The sequence below is a fragment of the Mauremys reevesii genome, linkage group 4, assembly GCF_016161935.1.
Source record: "Mauremys reevesii isolate NIE-2019 linkage group 4, ASM1616193v1, whole genome shotgun sequence".
Classification (NCBI taxonomy): domain Eukaryota; kingdom Metazoa; phylum Chordata; order Testudines; family Geoemydidae; genus Mauremys; species Mauremys reevesii.
Genome location: NC_052626.1, coordinates 121,529,864 through 121,543,215, shown reverse-complemented (window position 1 = coordinate 121,543,215; position 13,352 = coordinate 121,529,864). Strand labels below are relative to the sequence as shown.

The 13,352-nt window shown below is 54.3% G+C and overlaps 1 protein-coding gene across 3 annotated transcripts in view; it reads left to right on the top strand.

Moving 5' to 3' along the window:
* Nucleotides 1-13,352, top strand: part of LOC120405189 (copine-5) — a 201,430-nt gene that overhangs the window by 35,727 nt on the left and 152,351 nt on the right. For all 3 annotated transcript variants that reach the window (XM_039538573.1, XM_039538574.1, XM_039538581.1), the window contains exon 3: nt 481-527. In XM_039538573.1, coding sequence (XP_039394507.1) covers nt 481-527 — 47 coding nt within the window. The remainder of the gene's footprint in view (nt 1-480; nt 528-13,352) is intronic.

Below are 13,352 nucleotides of genomic sequence, written 5' to 3'. Positions count from 1 at the left end.
GCATGCACTGATGGTGAACCAGTGTGGGCCCATGGGCAGGGCATTTGGCTGGGACTCAGGCTTCTAGTCCTGCCTCTGCCACTAGCGGCTGGATGACCTTGGTCAAGTCGCTTCCTTTCTCTGTCCCTCAATTTCCCCTCCCACCCTCTGTCTGTCTGGTCCATTTGGGGTGGGGAATCTCTCTTAGTAGAGCCTGTAGAGCAGTGGGAGCCGCTGGGTGCTAGTTGTGATGCAGCTAATGCTGAACAGTGGGGAGGTGGGGGGGGGAGGGGGGGGGGGGGAGGGGGGGGAGCCCGAGAGATCCCCTTGAGGGACCAAAATCTTTGGCTTCCAAATCAAAAAGGCGACACTAGAGCCCCACTCTCTTCTTCCTCGGAGTGGGAGGAAGGCTCCAGCCTGCTGGACCAGATGCCCCAAAGGAGAGGCGCGTGCCAGTCCAACTGCCCACATTAACCTGCGTCCTGGTCTCTTTCCCCGCAGTGTGTGTGCTGTATACCCAGGGGATAGAGACCAAGCAGTGGAGAGAGGTAAGAACTGTGCCATCTTTTCCTATTTCTGTGGGAGAAGCTGGGTCCTGGGTGGGGCACAGAGGTGAGAGAGGCAGTTGGGATCAGTGGTGAGAGCTTGCAGCCCCCAGGGCTCCATTCCCAGCTCTGCCATTGATTTGCTCTGTAACCTCGGGTGAGACTCTTCACTGTGATGTGCCTCAGTTTCTCATCTGCAAAAGGAGGCTAATGCTGCTGGCTTGGGAACTGTGGGAGGGAATCCGGGATTGTCTGCAAAGCGCGTTGAGAGCCTCATTGAACGGTCCCCAGAAAAGGGCAAAATATCCAGCAAAATGAGTAAGGAAAGTCTGGAGGAACAGCCCGGTGGGGTGTGGGGAAGCGGCAGGATTCACCCCACATCCTGCCCCAAGCTTGGCTGAGCTCAGAAAACCAGACCCACTTCTCAGCCAGCCTCTTTTGCTCCCAACCTTGGCAGTGTCGTGTGCATGTGTCTAGGGTGAAAACATCCTGCAGCATGGAGGGGTGTGTGTGTGTGTGTGTGTGTGTGCGCGCTGTAAGTCTGGTGTCCCGGCGGGCTGTCTGGGGCTGGCCTGCCTGTCTGTGTGTGGGGAGGCGCTGTGCGTGCCACCCAGGACCCAGGCAGGCTCCTGCTCTCCCTGGGCAGAGAGGCCCTGCAGACTGACGGAACCAGCCACCCAGAGTACGAATGCGAGGCTGACCTGCCCAGTGCCATGCACAGCAACGTGCTCTGCTCCTCGGGCCCACACTCATCAATTGTGAATGGTGCGGTGATCAGAGCAGCTCTGCCTTGCAGCCACCCAGGCTTGGGGGTGGGTGGGGGGGCAGAGTGCTGGGGGCAGCAGCCCCGGAGTCGGGGGTATTTGAACATGAGTGGTTAATAACGGAGAGCTCCAGTGATTAGTGGAGGACAGGTCGGCAGATACATGGGCACATGTGTGTGACTAGACACAAACATACATGAACGCATAGATACATGTGAGCGCTCGGACACAAGCCGATACCCATCAGCAGACACACAAACACACATACACACACCTTTACACATGTACACACGTACACACAAATACACTTGTACACACACACAGTAGAACCGTCGCACCTGAACCCTTCTCCTCCAGAGCCCCCAAGACCCCTGTTCCCACAATATGCTCCCCTGGCGTTGAAGAGACCCCTCTGGGCTGGGCTCCCATGTCCCTGGCTCCGGCCTGACAACTCTGGGCTCTCCACTCGGGTGCACAAAGAGCTTGTGCGAACAGCTGGGCCCCACTCTGGGGCTCTCTGCAGGAGGGGCTGTTTCACCGATGCCTGCCAGCCGGACAGGCCACGCAGTTTGTGACGAAGGAAGTGCCTGTGGGAGGAAGTGGGGAGCTGTCAGCATTGAAAAGAGTAGGAAGGGCCCTTGTGACATAGGAGCCGAATGCATGTGTGTGCGCATGTGTGTGTGTGTGCGTGCGCATGTGTGTCCCTGTGTGAGTGTGTGCACATGTGTGCGTGCACGTGTGTGTGCGGTTCATGTATCAAGAGTTTTATCACTTATAAAGCCAGGAGGGACGACTGTGATCATCTAGTCCAACCCGCTGGCTAGCACAGGCCCTAGAAGAGTCCCTAGAGCAGTGAACCCTCCCCTCCCTCCGAGTTACAAACTGCAGTGATGCAGAACGCACCACACGTGCCCTTTAGTCAGTTGTTCCACTGGCTAATTCCCCACCCCCCATAGACTCTGCACCTTCCTTCCAGTCTGCAGTTATCTCGCTTCAGCGTCAGCCACTGGCTCTTGTTAGACGTCCGGCTGCTAGAGCATCTATTATCCCATTGCTGTTCCCCACGAAGGTACCAGACTGTGATCAAGCCGCCCCTGGGCCTCCTTGTAGCCAAGCAGATTGAGGTCCTGGAGTCTCTCCCTATAAGGGATGTTCTCCAACCACTCGTGCTCATGGTTCCACCCCTCCAAACCCTCCCCAATTGACCAGCTTCCTCCTTGAGCTGAGGGCCTCAGGACTGGACACAGGGTCCAGCAGCTGTCGCAGCAGTGCCAAGCACAGATGCCATAATGTCTCCCTGCTCCGGCTCCAGCTTGGTGCCACATCGCAGGCTGGTGTCAGCCCTTTGGCCTCGGCGCTGTGCCGGGAGCTCTTGCTCAGCAGGTTTCAGGGGGCGCAAGCCCCACACAATGAGCTGAACTCTCCTTGCCAAGACGCTAGCAGCCTCCTGGCTCCCTCACACTTTCATATGCTTCAAGGTCGGTCTTCAGGGTGATATTTGTGTGCATGAGAAAGAGACCAGGACACTGCTAGACAGTGAGACAAACCAGAAGGGACAGAGGGTTAGATCACTGTGTTCCTGCCACCTAGTTAGTAACAGCAGAGCATCAGCCAGCCCTGATCTACTCTGCTGGCTTGTTGCATGCCTCTGCCCTGGTCACAAGGATATCTCTGCCGGGCTGAACCGGGGATCAGAGTGCTGCCGCTGACAGACTCTCCAGCCACCAGTGGTCGTTGTCTGTCCAGGCTTTGCTGGCAGATGAACCTGGGAGCCGCTTTTCCCGGTGATTAGCTCACCTGCCTCAGTGCACGGCTGATTGGAGGCCATCAGGCCTCTGGCTGGCTTCCCATCTGTGCAGAGCCAGCGATGTGTGCGGCTTGGTCCGTGGGGAAGAGTTGGGTTCAGCTCTGTTTGCTGCACAAGTGGGATGAGTTTGAAGGTCTCAGCCAACTCAGATGAGACTCTTGCTACCCTGGAGCCCCAGGGCAGGACATGCCTCCTGCCAAGAGACTCTCATCTCCCGAGGGTGGACTACGGCAACTCAGTCTGTGGGAGGCTCACAGTGCAGAGCATGGCATGGCCCTGGGCGGGCCACTGGTGCAAACCCAGCACACCAATGCTCCTTGCCTTCGGCTAGACCCCTCACTGCTGCGACGCCAGCCGAGGCACGCTGGGGAGGACTTTGTTCTCGTCTGCTCCAGTGAAGCAGAAGCCCAGCTCGAGGGATCCAGACTGGGCATTGCAGGGCTTCCTGGACAGCCGGGGAATTGACTTGGCGGAGGTGGAATCTGGGAGCGGTGTGATTTACACTAGCACACAGCCCCATCCACAAGCTGGCTCAGCCCATTCTTGATTGCTTCGTTAGCTGGGAAGTCAGTTAGAAGTGATGAGTTCTCCCTCTTCTCCCCGCTCCAACTCCCTTCTCAGATGTTTGCCAGCCCACACTGGGCCAGACTCACTGCTGGGCAGGTGCCTCGGGAGTGAGGGGCACCAGCAGAGTTTGTGGGGGAGCCCAGGGCTGAGCTAGCAGGGGCTGCGGGTCGGGACTGAGGGGCACTGGCGGAGCAGCTGTGCACATCACACCTGTCTCTAGCACCTTTTCTCCTTCATTTTCATGAGCAGGAGAATCACATCCCACCTCCGCCCTCAGCTGACAGTAGCTTCTCCCCTCATCCCCTGCCAGCATGGACTCCACCCCATCAGAGCTGTGGCCCTGCGGCAGGGGAGGATTGGACACACTCTGGGTGGGATGACATTAGCAGTGCACCCAGCTCTCCAGAGCCTTGGGGAAATCTGAGCTTCCCACAAACCAGAGAGAAAAGCAGGGCAGGGATGAGCGCTGGCTGGGCTGCGTGGAACGGGCAGCCAGGTGTGGGGAGCACTGGAGGGGGGAGGGGAGGTCTGCCAGGCGCATTCAGGGGCTTTGCTTCTCTGGCTCAACCCTGTGGCTTGTTTTCATTGTTATTTCCTGCTGCCTGGTTCAGCATGGGGATGAGCTGAGATCCAGCACCCCTTCTGCACTGCCTGTCTCCTGCTTGTGTTATACAGCCCTCCTCGGCAGAACCCCTCCTGACCAGAGCGGATGGACCCTGCCCCAGCCTTCCTGTGCACACCCTCCCACCTGTCCATCCCTTCACCTTCCATCCATCCTCCCATCCAACCATCCATTTCTCCATCGATCCCTTCCTGTGCACACCCTCCCACCTGTCCATCCATCCATCCATCCATCCATCCATCCATCCATCCATCCATCACTTCCTGTATGCACTATTCCACCTGTCCGTCCATCCATCCATCCCTTCCTGTACACACCCTCCCACCTGTCCATCCATCCATCCATCCATACACACCCTCCCACCTGTCCATCCATCCATCCATCCATCCATCCATCACTTCCTGTATGCACTATTCCACCTGTCCGTCCATCCATCCATCCCTTCCTGTACACACCCTCCCACCTGTCCATCTCTTCACCATCCATCCATCCTCCCATCCATGCATCCATCACTTCCTGTATGCACTATTCCAACTGTCCGTCCATCCATCTTCCCATGCATCAATCCATCTCTTCTTGTACACACCCTCCCATCTGTCCATCTCTTCACCATCCATCCATCCATCCATCCATCCATCTCTTCTTGTACACACCCTCCCATCTGTCCATCTCTTCACCATCCATCCATCCATCCATCCATCCATCCATCACTTCCTGTATGCACCCTCCCACTTGTCCATCCCTTCACCATCCATCCATCCATCCATCTATCCATCACTTCCTGTATGTACCCTCCCACTTGTCCATCCCTTCACCATCCATCCATCCATCACTTCCTGTATGTACCCTCCCACTCGTCCATCCCTTCACCATCCATCCATCTGTTCCTGTATGCACCCTCCCACCTGTCCATCCCTTCACCATCCATCCATCTATCCATCCATCCCTTCCTGTATGCACCCTCCCACTTGTCCATCTCTTCACCATCCCTCCCTCCATCCCTCCTATCCATCCCTTCCTGTATGCACCCTCCCACCTATCCATCCATCCATCGATCCTCCCACCCATCCATCACTTCCTGTACATACCCTTCAATCCATCCATCTCTTCACCATCCATCCTCCCGCCCATCTATCCCTTCCTGTACCCCCCTCCCACCTGTCCCTCTCTTCACCACCCATCCATCCCCTTGCACACTCTCCCATCCATCCATCTCTTCATCAGCCAGCCATCTCCCCATGCATCCATCTCTGTACATACCCTGTCATCTCTCTCTATCCATCCCTACCCTTCTATCCATCTATCTATTCATTTATATGTCATGCTCCTCACAGTGGTGTTTGGTGTCTTTACAAAGTGATATCAGCCCAGATTTGCACACTGGTCCAGATCCTCAGCTGGGATTAGGCTGACCAGACAGCAAATGTGAAAAATTGGGATGGGGTGGGGGATAATAGGAACCTATATAAGAAAAAGATCCAAAAATCGGGGCTGTCCCTATAAAATCGGGACATCTGGTCACCCTAGCTGGGATGAACTGGCCTAGGTTCATTGACTCCAGCGGAGCTACATGGATTTACAGCAGCTGAGAATCTGGCCTTAGGAATTGTAACTCAGAAAGTAAATACAGCCACACTCAGTTTGGTTTGTGATTTCACAGGCTTCCCATCACTGCTGCAATGATCCTTCTGGTTAATTTCTGCCCTGCAATATAGTGCGTAAGAAGCGGCGCTTTGATGAGTGAACAAAAATAATCTTTGTGGTTTATAAAAAATGAGAGTGGACTCTTGTTGAGTTCATTTTGTGTGCACTGAGTGCCAGGCTAATGCAAATGAGAGCCCCATGTCACATTAAACTCATCACAATTAGAGCTGGGTGAAAAAGGGATTTTTTGGTTCGCTGGCAGGTCTGAAAAGTATAAAAACAACTGCTGGGGGTCGAGATAAAATGAAATTGGTGAAAATTTTCAGTGAGCCAGAAAGTCAGAAAAAGAATTATTTGGGGTTGAACAAAATGTTGTGTTTTGAGATTATTTTTAAAGGAAAATGGTAGAAAATTTTGAAATGAAAATTGATTTGAATCACAGAGTGTAACCGTTTTGGCTCTTTTGATTTTTTTTTTCAAGTGAAACAATTTGGTGAAATCAACACAAATTTGCAAGCTGTTTTAGTCATCCTGGTTGTGGTGAAAAAGTTTCAGGCAAAAAATTTCCTCCTGCTTCGCTCACAATAGAGGGAAGCGCTCCCCACCCCATCGGACCTCCCGCAGCAATTAACTGGAACCAAGTGAATTCTGGAGCAAAGGGGTGGGTCTTGCATTTCGCTGGTTGGTGTAGCTGGGAGCCTCCCTGGCCTGTCTCCAGGTCATTGTGCCTTAGGGGTCATCTACATGGGGAAATTTACCGACACAGCTTTGCCAGGGTAACACTCCATGTAGACATGCTTATTCTGGAAGAGGAGTGTCTGGGGGAGAGACCTAGCTGTGTAATTATAGCCATGTCGGTAAATGTCCTCACTGAGACCAGCCCTGATCTGTGGCTGTCGAGCGTCATTGCAAAGCCCAACGTGCTGACTACTTGGATTCCAGTAGCACCGTCAGGCCCCATTGCGCTATAGCCTTCCAGTGGGAGGCCCGTCCCCAAGGAGCGGACAGCCTGCCTAGCTAAGGCAGACAAAGGCTGGGAGGAGAGAGAAAGTGACTTTCATAGATGCCAAGGCCAGGTGGGACCATGGTTATTATCCAGTCGGACCTCCTGTAAAGCGCAGGCCAGAGACCTGCCCCCAAACAATCCCTAGAGCAGTGTTTAGAAATACAGCTCGGCTGGATTTACAAATTGTCCATGACAGAGACTCCACCATGGCCCTTGGGAGAGCGTTCCAGGGGTTAATTACCCTCCCTGTTAAAAAAATCACCCCTTATTTCCTGTCTGAATTGTCTAGCTTCAACGTCCAGCCATTGGCGCGTGTTAGACCTTTCCCTGCTAGACTGAAGAGCCCACTACCAAATATTTGTTCCCCTTGTAGGTTCTTACAGGCTGTGATCAAGTCACCCCATAAGCTTCTCCTTGTCAAGCTAAATAGATTGAGCTGCTTGAATCGATCACTCTAAGGCAGGTTTTCTAATAGTTTAATCATTCTCGTGACTCTTCTCTGACCCCTCCCCAATTTATCAACATCCTTCTGGAATTGTGGGCACCGGACCTGAACACAGGATCTCAGCAGCAGTCGCACCAGTGCCAAATACAGAGGGAGAATCACCTCTCTGCTCCTACTTGAGATTCCCCTGTTTATGCATCCCGGGGTTGCATTAGCCTTTTTGGCTACAGGGTCACACTGGGGGCTCCTGTTCAGCTGATTGTCCATCCCCACCCACCCCCAAATCTGTTTCAGAGTCTCTGCTTCCCAGGACAGAGTCCCCCATCCTGTAATTATGGCCAACATTCTTTGTTCCTAGATGGATGCATTTACATTTGGCCATAGTAAAGTGCATATGGTTTGCTTGCACCCAGCTTACCAAGCAACCCAGCTCGCTCTGTATCAGTGACGCGTCCTCTTCATCTTGCTTAAGGTCCTGCAGCAGATCAGGGAGCGCCAGGAATAGACTCCAGGGCTCCTGGGTCACTAGACTGGGCCCTGCCCACTGCGCTTCTCAGCACTGGTGGCTCGAGTTGCGACACTTGTAACATTTTCAGTGGTGCTCGCTGTGGTCAGTCAGGCCTAGAGCACCCCATGCTGGTGGGTAATGGCGTTGTCCCCCTTGTACATCCCCATGCTGGTGGGTAATGGCGTTATCCCCCTGAAGCATAGTGAGGAGCAGTGCCCAGGTTACACAGCAGGTCAGGGACATGCCCAGCATTTCCTGTCTGCTTGGGCTGTGCCCTAACCACTACACCTCACTGCCTCCCTTTACCAGGGCTCGAACTCATGACCTTGGCTGTGCAAAGCAGACACTTGGTCAACACCACCCCCTGGTCTCAGGTGAGCTGCTGGCTCACGTCAGTGGTAACCACTAGAGGGCGCTCTGCGTCATTCCAAAAGCGGAACAGACGGCTCTGGAGAATGAGTCAGCTGATAAAGTTCAAATTGGCTGGCAAGCGCTTCCAATTCCCCGAAAATGAGCCTTAATTGGATATTGTGTTTGGCGTCTTCAATCAAGAGAGTATAAATATTTCTGATAAATACCGAGGCTCCTTGGCTGATAGCAATGAGAACGCAGTGAAAGAAGAAAAGCCGCTATCATGAAATTAGTCATTACCTGGCTGTACGGAGTTCTAGAAGAAGACACCGTGTACAAGCAACATGGATATTTATTGCTCTGATGCAATTCAATGCACATTATTAGTGGGAAAGGGACACAAGTGTTGGCAAAGCTTAAATAGTGTAAAGAACTGGAGAGTATGTATAACCCACTTCCCTCTAGGGGTGGAATCAGCTCTTCTCGGTTGGGTGTCATAAGCCCTACACTGCAAAAAATGAATGGAGATTCTCCTTTAGCCTAAGTAGGAGGGCCTGTGCTCTTTGGGGAGGGGGAATCTGGGTGCTGTGGCAGTGCTAGGTGGCCGTGGGTTTCTGACAGGAAATCCCTGGTGCTCTCTCTTTGGGTGGCAAGTTGCCATTGATCATTGGGAGAACCGTGCTGCGACTTCTATTGCCCCACCTGGCTGTCGATGGCCAAGGAAGGAAGCCCCTTGTCTGCATTTTCCTCTCACTGAACAGGGGAGTAAACATTTCATTTTCCAGTTTCTTCCCTGTGCAGCCCCACTGTTCAGAGGTGGCCGTTCCCCTCTGGATTTTCAGCCTGTCTTCTTGTCCTCCAAGGCCACTGGGTGGTCACCAGTTCTCTCTTTGGCCTGGGTCTGTACGTGCCGTGCCCAGCCCACTGCCTGCGTGAGATGGGAGCAGAGACCTCGAGCAAACAGCTCCTTGCTTTTGCCTGGGTCTCCTCAGCAAGGTGCCAGCAGATGGGCTCAGATGCTCCGTTGGTGACCTGGCATTTTGACAATCCCACTGCGCACCTATCTCTTCATTAGGCACCTAAATACCTTTTCAAACCTGCCCCTTGAGCCCAGGGCTGGGGGGTTGTGTAGAAGGAGCGAGAAATAATAAACAAAGCGCCTAGGAAGGGTTAATGAAGCTGTCTGCGAGAAAGGATGTTTTTCTAGGGGGAAAAGATCTAATTTTTCTTTCCAGTGTCATTCAGGCTGGTTTGAGAACTAACACTGCTGTTAATGTTCTTCCAAACCAGCCATGACTGTGGGGCGCCTCTCCCCGTCCATCGGCTCTCGCTGCGCTCTGTGCCGCCAGGCATGGAGAGTAGTGATCAGGGAGTCAAGGCCCTTTGCCACAGTTTACCCCTGTGAAGGACGAGCCTACCAGCACTGCGCTAGCATTATTACATTACCAGCTCGCCAAGGAGTAATGAGATCCGATGGCTGGAAGCAGAAGCTAGACACGTTTGACTAGAAATAAGGAACACATTTTTGACGGTGAGGGTGATTAATGGTTGGATCAACTTATCAATGGGGGGCGGGGGTGGAGTCACCATGTGAGATTTTTAAACTGAAGTCAGGTGTGTCTTTCTCAAAGCTCTGCTCTGGCTCAGCTGCAGGCTCTGAGCTGGATGCAGGAATCCCCGGTGTGATGCAGGAGGTCAGAGGGGCCGGTCACACGATCTGTGAATCCCCCATGTCCTAGGGGAATGATGATGTGTAACCGATTCCTGCGTGGTACCTGCTGCGAAGTGGTCCACTAACCGATGCAAAGGGCGGGATGTCAGACAGGGTCTCACCCTGCAGACTGGGTGCAGACCTCCATCTCAAATGGGGACCATGTCAGCTGAACTTCCAGAGTCACAGCAACACAGCACCCCCTAGTGTGGATGCAGGTAGACCGGTATAAATGGTTCAGCTCTTCCTGCACAGGAAAGGAAATAAGCGATACCTCAGCCCAGATCCTTCGAGGCACCTAACTTCCAATGGGATCCTTTGAGGACCTGGGCTCTTGATACCAGTTATGTTGGCACGAGAGGAATAGCCAGGTGCTGAGGGCTCTCAGTGAATGCAGAGAAGTCTCAGCCCCCTGCAGTATCAGACACAGCCCATTTGTATCAGTCTGTATTGAAGCGATCGTGCTGAGGTTTCCCGTGCAATCCAGCTCCTTGGTGCTGCTGTATGGTGGGCAGCATCCCCAATGAGTCATTAACAGGTTAGCAATTACTTATGCAAATAGGGGGGGAGCAGCACCAGCAGGGGAGCTAGCCCTTGCATTACAATTGTACAAGGGTGCGGAATAATTCATCACAGCAGCTGGATGCTCCCTCTGCAGTGGGTTCAGGCTCCTCGCCCAAACATCCCGCCATTGCTCTAGTGGGACTAGGATCAGGCCCAGGCAACGCTACCCAGGGAGCCCACCCTGTGGCCCTCAGGGAAAAGGAGGCATCAAATAGTAAATAGGTATTACAGCTGCTAGTGACCCTTGAGGGGCTGAGCATTCCCTGAGCTCAGCACCTCACAGAATCGGGTCTTGCTGGAATTCAGCTGTGATCAAACCCTCCCGCTTTTGCCTCTGTTGTAAGTTACACTCGAGAGAGCAAATAACATTCACTGCAGACTAGAAGCACTAGTAGCGCATTAAAATAGCCCATCGTCCTTAGGGGAAAATCCTAAGGGGGTTGGGTTCTCTAGGTCATTTTATAGGCCTATAGAGAAGTGATCTGGCTCTTGGGTTTTGGAAAGACCCTATAAAGTTCAGCATCAGGGATGGAATTGGCTACTCATATCTATAAACCCTGGAGAAAGGGTTTCACTTCTTGTTCATTTCTATAGGACATGCCTTTAAAGGGATTCCCCCTCCCCTGCTTGGCCAGGCGGTCAGTGTGAGCAGAGACTGGATCATGGCCTCTGAGCACCTACATGGGAAGAAGATTCCCGAGGCCATGTCGACATGGGGAAATTGCCCAGCATGGCTAGTGTGGAGTAACCTGTTCTGGAATAGTTCCCATAGGCTCTTTCTAATGGATTTGCCCTGGTTTAAGCAGAAGTTCTGTGCTCAATGCAGGAGTCGCTGGTGGCGGGGCTCTGGCCTGTGCTGAGCAGGAGCTCAGACTGGACGATCATAGTGGTGCCTTCTGGCCTTGGGATCTAGGACCGTCTCGGGGCTTTGCTCTCCTGGGCTTGTCTCTGCCTCCAGCACAACGTCAGTGGGACTCGCAGCCGGGTGTCTGCTACACGTGCTCGGAGCAGTGGGAATAGCCCGCTCCCGCCCCCTTCAGCCTGAACCAGAGATGCCCCCTTTGCCTGGGAAGGAAGCTGTGGCCCCAGGTGCGGACGGTGATGGAAATGCTGCTGCTGTGATTAGAAACAGGCCATGCCAGTGCTGGCAGCCATGCTCCAGAGATAACGCTGCTGAGCTCACGGGGGGTGGGGGGTTCTGCACCTCACATGGCTCCAGGCTCAATCCCTGGCAGCCCAGCACTGGGGTGGGCGCCATCTGCCTTGGGCAGTGCTGGCCTGGCTACTTGTGCCCCTTGCAATGACACCAAGGTATTTTCCTCACACACCCCCCTCCTCCCCATGCCCTGGATCTCTGCCTCTGGAGCAAGAGCCATTAATATTTCTATTGCAGTTACACAGGGCTTTGTCTGTTCAGAGCAGTTTCTCCTGGAGGAGTGGGGGGCTGAACTCATGGATGGGCTAGTACAGATGGGGAAACTGAGGCACCGAGCAGGTCTGGGGTTCACTCAAGGTCACACAGCCAGTCAGTGAGGAAGCTGGGAATGGAGCCAAGTCTCTTGACCTGCAGCCCTGTGCTATAACCACTGGACAACGCCGCCTCCACGGGGTGACTGGACTGGGTGGGCACAGTGCAGTGCAGGGCTCAGAGACGTGCGTACAGCTCCGAGGAAGCCAATGGGAGCTGCAACTGTATGACTGGGGCAGGCTCGGGCCCTTTGTGCCACAGTCCTTCTGCTTGGGCTGGAAGGAGTCTGCTCATTCGGTCCCACTCCCCCTCGGCTCGCCAGGGTGGGTCTGGCAGGGTCCCAAGGGTCAGCAGCAACCGGAGGGATGCCTGGCAAAGCCGCACCGCATCAGCGCCAGAACCTTAAAAGCACTTCAGCTGGGCCTGGGGCGAGCGCATTAGCGAGGCGGGGGCAGGGCGAGAGGGCAGTAGCCGTGTGGCTCCCAGCCAGGGGAGGCTGGGAAGATGGGCTGACTGGAGACTGGGCTTTTAAGATTGGAACACTTGGTTTTCCTGTGAGAGGTTTGCCAAGTGGCTGTGTGCGTGCACACATGCGTGCCCGAGCAGTGCTTGTGTGTGCAAGTGGCCTCGCAGGTGGGCCAGACAGAACGTGGCTTTTAATGAAAATGTCCTGATTTCTTTCAAGAATTTTTCACAGAAAATACCCCCCATTTTCCAGCCGGGGCATTAGGAGTCAGATGGGTGGAGCTGGCCCAGAGCCAAGGCTCTCCTCTGCCCATGACACTGCCCAGTCCCCAAGCCTCTGTACGCCTAAACAGCCCCCCGCAGGGCTCCCGGGTGGTTCGCCTAGACACCTAGGCAGTGCTCACAGCAGAGGCAGAGCGGTCCCTGGACTGGGCCCCGCCATGCTGAGGCCATGGGCATGGGCGGAAGAGCCCCCCGACTGACTCCCAAGGCACCCAGCGCCACCTTGAGGCCAGAATTCCTCCTGTGTTGAGCCCCCCCAGATTCCACTGGAAGTTGCAGGTTCTCACACCTCTGAAAATCAGATGCTGGCCAGCTGGTGCCCCCACCCCCGCATAGTGCCACCCCCAGGGGCTCCTTGGCAGAGGCTAAATCTCACCCTGCCCTAGATTCAGGCTTGTGCTTCCCTTTACCAGGCCAAGGTGGCCCTGCCTCGCGCTCACAGCTGTGGGGATTCTGGGGCCGTTGGAGGTTCAATCAGGGCACGCTGGGCACCAGCCCCTCAGCCGCAACGTGGGAAAGGCCAGCACAGACTCAGCCCCTGAGGCCTGCTCTAGGCTAAAGTATTCGGTCGGCTTGGCTGCATTGCTCAGGGGTGTGTAAGAATTCTTCTATCGCCCAAGCTGC